The sequence below is a fragment of the Eucalyptus grandis genome, chromosome 5 (assembly GCF_016545825.1).
Source record: "Eucalyptus grandis isolate ANBG69807.140 chromosome 5, ASM1654582v1, whole genome shotgun sequence".
In the NCBI taxonomy this organism is placed as follows: Eukaryota; Viridiplantae; Streptophyta; class Magnoliopsida; order Myrtales; family Myrtaceae; genus Eucalyptus; species Eucalyptus grandis.
Genome location: NC_052616.1, coordinates 20862988 through 20870607, shown reverse-complemented (window position 1 = coordinate 20870607; position 7620 = coordinate 20862988). Strand labels below are relative to the sequence as shown.

General features: G+C 46.3%; 3 protein-coding genes across 3 annotated transcripts in view; 2 read left to right on the top strand and 1 right to left on the bottom strand.

The window, feature by feature from the left end:
• Positions 1-200: 200 nt before the first annotated feature.
• On the top strand, positions 201-7074 carry LOC120293719 (eukaryotic translation initiation factor 4G-like). The gene is given in 14 exon segments (XM_039313444.1): positions 201-317; positions 504-726; positions 904-1058; positions 1255-1409; positions 1787-1843; positions 2057-2856; positions 2910-3525; positions 3668-3799; positions 3934-4425; positions 4527-5790; positions 5793-5883; positions 5885-5927; positions 5930-6113; positions 6116-7074. Coding segments are annotated over 13 exon segments (5106 nt in total). The 5' UTR covers positions 201-317; positions 504-568.
• Positions 2865-4230, top strand: LOC120294122. The gene is made up of 2 exons (XM_039314086.1): positions 2865-3525; positions 3668-4230. Exons 1-2 carry the CDS (start codon positions 2866-2868, stop codon positions 4013-4015), a joined length of 1008 nt encoding a protein of 335 aa, XP_039170020.1. The 5' UTR covers position 2865; the 3' UTR covers positions 4016-4230.
• Positions 7075-7605: 531 nt separating the features above from the next.
• LOC104446391 overlaps positions 7606-7620 on the bottom strand; it is a 1723-nt gene continuing 1708 nt past the window's right edge. Inside the window, exon 3 of the mRNA XM_018875051.2 lies at positions 7606-7609. Within this exon, the coding sequence (XP_018730596.2) occupies positions 7606-7609 (4 nt within the window). The remainder of the gene's footprint in view (positions 7610-7620) is intronic.

The following is a 7620-nucleotide window of genomic DNA, read 5'->3' as shown; positions in this document are numbered from 1 at the left end:
CTCTGTAAAACTCTCTCCTTTTTTTTCTCTTTTCACGCACCACCCACACAACACAACACCACCCCACAGCACACCCAAAAAAAACAGTGAAAGAAAAAAAAGAAAAGAAAAGAAAAAAAACCCACACGCGCACGCCTCCCCTGCCCTCCCTCCCCTCCCTTCTCCACCCCCTCCTCCCCCTTCATTTCCCCCATCCTGCCTTCTCTCTCTCCTCCCCCTCCCTCTCTCTCTCTACCCTCGCGCGTGCGCTTCTCATGACCGCCGATTGAAACCCTAGCTCGCCTTCCCCGGTCCTCCGCGGCTTCCTCCTCTCCCAGGTAATCCCCCCTCCCTCCCTTCCCCCATCGAGCTTGCCCTAATCGGGTCTCTTGTTTTCCGGCGCTTGCCGTTTTCTCCGATTCCCGGCGAGGCTGATTTCGAGCTCGTGTCTTTTTCTTTTTCTTTTTTCCGATCCGTGTTTCCGGCGGCGGCGCGGCGGCGGCGGCGGCGGTGGCGGTGGACAGGGTCAGGGATCGGCCCCGGAACGGAAAACTCGGCGCGTGGGAGGATCTTTGCAGTGTCGGGATATATGTCCTTCAATCAAGCCAGGTACCAGAAGAGCGAGGCGGCGCAAGATCGTAGAACCGGGCGATCCGCGAGCTTCAACCAGCAGCGGAGCTCCTCGGGCGGTTACAGTAAGGGCGGCGGTGCCCCCGCCCCTCCCCCTTCTCTCTCCACCAATCGGAGGTATGAAAAAAAAATACAAGAGAAAAAAGTTTCGGGAATCCGCCGGCCGTCCCCCCTCCCCGTCCGGGGATTCGGGTTCGGGGTCGGGGTTCCTGTTTTCGTAGGAAATTTCGGATTTTGATTTCTGGGTCGTGCGAGTTCGGCTTGTTTTGATTGACGGATTGCGGCGTTTCGCAGTTACAAGAAGTCGAATAATGCGCAGGGAGGCCAATCTAGGGTAAACGTACGGCCTCCGAATATCCCCTCGGAGCCCGCCGTGGGTGCTCCTCCGACTCAGCATAATCTGCAGAATGGCGCCCATGTACAGCCCCAGCCCCAGCCCCAGTCGCAGGGTACGATGTCATCCGCGGAATAAATTTCGGAACTTTCCTTCAGCGTGTCGGGTGTCGTTTGTTTTTGATTGTGTGCGATTGTGAGAGGAAGTCAGGCTGATGGAGCCGGTGTTCTTGGGGAAATATATGTCTTAATGTTCCCTTTTGCTGGTTATGGCTGATTTTGTTATTCTATGTTTCCTCTGCTGCATTTCAGGACAATCTGATGCTGGACATACGAGCGCCACTGCCAAGCCTGCTGAAACACCTCCAGCCTCCAATAGAAGCACCCGAGCTCTTCCAAAGGCTCCAACTTCTCAACCACCCGCCGTGAGTTCGTCTGAAATGCCGCCTCCTCAACACCCCAAAAGGGTATGTGATTCTGCCTTTCTTGGTTAATGCAAACTTGAGCTGATATGATACTTTGCTATCTACCAAATATGAAATGTATATTTTGCTGCTTAATTGATTTTACCATTTCTCATGGAATACTTATCCAGAATACGTCCAACTGGCCAGCGTGTTTAATTACTAGTTTCGCTGATTACAAGGACTTGGCTAATATTCTGAATTTTCTTTTTCTCTTGGCATAGCTCCTGGAGATGCCTCTAAAGGATTTTCTTTCCAGTTTGGCTCCTTAAGTCGGTCTCATGAATGGAATGCAGGTAATCTACTATTTTGAATGCTATTTGACTTCTTCAAATTCTTGTCTGATGGTGCTGGTTCCTCTAATGCAACTTTTCCCGCAGATTCCTGCCAGAACGAGCTCCGCTCCACCAAATTTGGACGAGCAGAAACGTGATCAGGTTTTTCCTTTTCTTTTTCCCCACTCTTCTGGTTCTTTACTTGTGAAGATTGGAATTGGTGCACCTGCACCAATGCACATGTGTGCACATGCACGGGCTATTGATTTACTCTTTGCTAAGACAATGAAAGTATCGCAATGCATATTGTTAAATAATTTCTTGATGTCATTTAAGCTTGTCGTCTTAATGCCAACAGGTGCGCCATGATGCTATAAAAACTGGTCCACGGTGCCAGTTCCTCCTGCTCCCAAGCATCCATTACCAAAGCGAGATATGAGTGCTTCTGACCATTCTATTGCTGGGGACAGCCATACTGTTTCGAAGGGCAAGAAGGATCAAGTCCCGCCCATTCCCCCATCAGTACAATCACAGAAACCTTCAGCCCACGCCATATCTGGAATTCCCATACAAATGCCTTTTAACCAGCCACAAGTTCCTATTCAGTTCAGTGGCCCCAATACTTCGATTCAGTCTCAAGGAATGGCATCTGCTTCCCTTCAAATGCCAATTCCAGTGCCTATGCTACCTGTGGGAAGTGCTCCTCCAATGCAGCAGCAGATGTTTGTTGCGGGTCTGCAGCCCCACATGATGCAACCTCAGGGCATCATGCATCAGGGTCAGGGCTTGAATTTTGGGGCTCAAATGAATTCCCAATTCTCCCCCCCGTTGGGAACCTTGGGAATGAGTATCGGTCCATATTCACAACAACAAGGAGCGAAATTTGGTGGTGGTCTTCGCAAGACTCCTGTCAAAATAACTCACCCAGAAACACATCAAGAGGTGAGGCTTGATAAACGAACTGAGGGGTTTTCTGATGGAGTGCCATCAAGCCGGTCTCATCCAAACGTATCTCCTCAAGCGCAACATATATCTTCATACCCACCAAACCATCCAGTCAATTATTATACGAACAGTTTCGGGGGCCCTGTATACTACGCTGGCCCCAGTACTCATCCTCTATCTGGTACTCAGATGACCCCCACCTCTCAGGCATCAAGATTTATCAACCAAGGGCTCAAAGGATGACATTAACGAATTCCCAAGATAATTCGCAGCTTCCTGAGAGGACTGGCATCTCTATCCGAGCAGCTGTGGAGCCACCCAAGCAGGATCAAATGCAAAATTCCCTTGCTCCTCCTTCAGCTCTTGCACAGGGGACATCTAAGCCCAAAATTGGTTCTGATGGTGAAAATATTACTGGTTTATCTTCTGCAAATCTCTTACCTGCTTTTGATAAGGTTGAATCACCTGATGCTGTCAACGTTTCTGCGAATTCAGCATCTAGAAATTCTGAGGTTCCAAGAGGCCCATTGTCGAAAGAACCTGGAAGTCAATTAGGAGCATTGCCAGGGCCTAACAAACAATATGTAGGGTCGACTGGTGCTTCTGGGGTACATTCTGTAACCAGCTCTTCAACTGGCAATCGCTCTTCCACTGAAGCAGCTTTGACTAATGTCGCTGGAAGTCAATTAGGAGCATTGCCAGGGCCTAACAAACAACATGTAGGGTCGACTGGTTTCTCTGGGGAACAGTCTGTAACCAGCTCTTCAACTGCCAATCACTCTTCCACTGAAGCAGCCTTGACTAATGTTGCTGGAAGGAGAATGGAAAACCTTAGCAGGTCCAATTCTATCAAGAATCATGAGCAAGGAAAGAAAGGAGATGACCCACATCCAATCAAGGTATGATGTACCGATGATTCTCAGACTAGTTCTTGTGCAACCATAACCATAACTGCATTTAAAATTCTTCTAGTAGGTCCAGATCGTTTTGTACTCATTAATTGCAGATTAGCATGTAACATTTTCTAGCATCCCTGAACAGGTTGATGAAGAAGGAAACTCAATCTCAGCTGTAGCTTTACGGGAATCCTCTCTTAGTGGGGTGCTTGAGAATTTGGAAGCTAAGACAACTGACACCTGCCCATCAGGAATTTGTGAAGATGTTCCAGAGTCTGTAAGTGAATTGCTTTCGACGACTGATGCTCTCTCTCCTGATATTTTGGAACTTAAGTGCAATGGTGTTGGGAAGGCATTGTCTCTGTGTCATCTGAAATTTCTGCTGGTGTACCGGTTCTTGATAATTCACAGAGTTCTCAACAATCAATTCAAGATGACTCCGCCGAGAAAAATGAAATTTTGGATAATACGGATGCTGACAGGGGTGAACTAGAAAGTACAGGGCCTGTTGTTGAACAGCCGAAAGAGTCTGATAGTTATGTGGTTTCTTCTGTCTCAGTCTCTTTAGAACATTCTGATATCATCAGGGGGGGTGACCAGGATTCTGCCCCATTGGTCGAAGCTTCTGGGAAGGAGGTTCCAACTAGCACAACTGAAAGGACCGGCCTGGACGAAGAGAGATATGATCGAGGTATTGATAAGGCGAATTTGGAGATGCCTACATCCTCATCTGTGGATTTTAAAACCGGAGAAGCTACCCCTTGTGATGCTGTTCCTTTAGCTAGTGTTCATGGTGACAATTCTTATGCAGATGCCTCTTTAAATGGGAGGGATGAGGTGATCGACTCTTCTTCTGTTTCAATGTCTGAGTCTTTGAAAGCAGGTGCTGAGGATGATGGTGATGTTACGGAAAGTCTTGAAGACAGCTTGAAATCAGTTCAGACAGCAGTTCCCAAAGATAAGCCTGCTCCAGAAATAAGTAGGGCTTCAAGTAATTTAGCTAGAGGAAAAAGAAGAGGAAAGAATTTCTCCTGAAAGCTGATGCTGCTGGGCCAACTCTCGATTTGTATATGGCTTACAAAGGTTCAGAGGAAAGGAAAGAAGCATTTAAGTCCTCCAAAGGCACAGAGATTCCTTCTGAGGACATTCATGACAACCAAGCAGCAGCTGAGACATCTCCAAAAGAAGCTGTGGTTAGCGATGATGTTGAGCAAATTAAAGCTGAGATAGATGACTGGGAAGATGCTGCTGATGTCTCTTCACCAGCATTGGAACCTTCAACTAGCGGGCAACAGGTTGATGTTTTTGTGCCTAGCAAGGAAAATAGAAATGGGTTTGTTGGAAGAAAATATTCTAGAGATTTTCTTCTGAAATTTGCAGAGAGATGTACTAATCTCCCTGAGAATTTTGAAGTGACACATGACATAGCCGAGGCATTCAATCCTTCTGTTAATGTTTCGCGTTTTGCTGACCGTGATTCTCACCCCAGTCCTGGGAGAACGATAGACAGGCAAAGTGGGGGTGCTCGGCTAGAGCGCCGTGGAAGTGGTTTGGTTGATGATGACAGGTGGAATAAACTGCCTGGTGCTGGTCCTTTTGGAGGTCCAGGGCGCGATCTGCGTCTTGATGTGGGCCTTGGGTCTAACCTAGGTTTGCGATCTGGCCAAGGAGGTAATTACGGTGTTTTGAGGAATCCTCGTGCACAGACTCCTGTCCAATATGCAGGAGGGATACTTTCTGGCCCAATGCAGTCCCCTGGATTTCAGGGGGGAATGCAGAGAAATAACTCTGATGCTGACAGGTGGCAGCGTGGTACTGGCTTCCATCAGAAGGGTCTGATGCCTTCACCTCAGACTCCATTACAGGTGATGCACAGGGCTGAGAATAAGTATGAAGTGGGTAAAGTTCAGGATGGGGAAGAGGGTAAGAAGCAGAGACAGTTGAAAGCTATCCTAAACAAGTTGACTCCTCAGAATTTTCAGAAATTGTTTGAGCAAGTGAAAGCAGTTAACATTGACAACGCAACCACTCTTAGAGGTCTTATCTCTCAGATTTTTGATAAGGCTTTGATGGAACCCACATTTTGTGAGATGTATGCTGACTTGTGTAGCCATCTTGCTCAAGAGTTGCCTGATTTCACTGAAGATGAGAATAGGATTACTTTTAAGAGGGTGCTTTTGAACAAGTGCCAGGAAGAATTTGAGAGAGGGGAAAGAGAGGAAGAGGAAGCCAATAAAGCTGAAGAGGAGGGTGAGATCAAACAGTCTGAAGGGAAAGAGAGGAGAAGAGAATTAAGGCCCGAAGAAGAATGTTGGGAAACATCAGATTAATTGGGGAGTTGTACAAGAAGAAAATGTTAACTGAAAATAATGCATGAATGCATAAAGAAACTGTTGGGGTTCAACAGGAGACTCCTGATGAGGAGGACCTTGAGGCATTATGCAAATTAATGAGTACTATTGGGGCGATGATTGACCATGCAAAAGCAAAGGACCACATGGATGCATATTTTGACAGGATGGGGATTTTGTCAAACAACATGAATCTCTCCTCAAGGGTTAGGTTCATGTTAAAAGATTTGATTGATTTAAGGAAAATAAATGGCAGCAAAGGAGGAAGGTCGAAGGGCCAAAGAAGATTGATGAAGTTCATAGAGATGCTGCTCAAGAACGACATGCCCAGGTTGGCAGAAATTCTCGTGGGTCAGGGATCAATTCTTCAAGAAGTAGACAGCCAGTGGACTTCTCTTCAAGGGGCTCTAGTATGTTGTCCTCTCCAAATGCCCAGGTCAGTGGTTTCCGTGCGTTGCAGTCACAGGTCCGTGGGCCGGGCAGTCAGGATGTTCGGTTTGAAGAAAGACAGCCCCATGAGCCCAGGCCATTGGCAGTTCCTTTGTCTCAAAGGTTAGGTGATGATTCTCATTCAATCACCCTAGGACCTCAGGGTGGGCTTGGCAGGGGCATGTCTTACAGAGGGTCGTCATCAATGTCAAGCACTTCAGTAGCTGATATTTCCTCCAGCTTGATGGACTCTCGAAGAATAGCAGATGGTTCGAATGGATTTAGCTCTGTAGAGAAGACAAGCCATGGCTCAAGAGAAACTGGGACAAGTTCTATGGCAGACAGGCTTTCAGGCTCTGGTGCTTATGACCAAACCGGTGTGCATCGTAATAGGCCTGGCAGCCGAGAAGGTTTTGATAGATCTGGTGGAAATTCTCCTTCACTACGAGTACAGGGAACGAGTTTCTCTCAGGATATTTCTTCGGAGAAAGTATGGCCTGATGAGAAGCTGAGAGATATGTCCATTGCAGCAATTAAAGAATTCTATAGGTACATATTAGTTGCCTTCTCTTTTGTATATTATTGTCAGGATTTATCATTTTGGGAGGTTCAACCGTCACTGGGATGTCCATTTAACGACTATATTTTGAGACTTCTTATGTTAGGCCTTAATAAGCAGCCAAAGAGAGGAGGAGAGAGAAGAAAAGGAGGGGAAGGGGTCGTTGAATTGGGAAATGTTTTTCAACACTTCAATCATTTCCTTCCCTCTTGATGCTTGTGTACTCTTATATTGGCAATTTTGACTGCTCGGTGCTGAGTTCAAAATCTTCAATCTGTGGGCAGTGGTCTCTGGTTTGGTTATATGTGGTTTGCTGCCTTAGTTTAGTATGATCTAAGAAGAATTTACGTGATCTTGTTACCATAGCATGTTAAGTCAGGTCTTTAATGCATAGTTTCTTGCCATTTTTGTGGATTAACTTAACTGAAAATGGACAAGGTGCACTTGCCCTTTGAGTATCACTGTTTATCCCTGCTTTCATCCTAGCACTGGGAAATGTTTTCCAACACTAGGTTAATCATTTCCGTCCCTCTTGATGCTTGTAGACTCTTATATTGGCAATTTGGGTTGCTCAGTGCTGATGTTTGAAATCTTGGATCTGTGGGCAGTGGTCTCTACTTTGGTCATCTGTGGTTTGCTGCCTTGGTTTAGTGTGATCTAAGAAGAAATTATGTGATCTTGTTATAGTAGTATGTTAAGTCAGGTTTTCAATGCATAGTTTCTTCTTGTTTCTTGTAAATTAGCTTAACTGAAAATGGA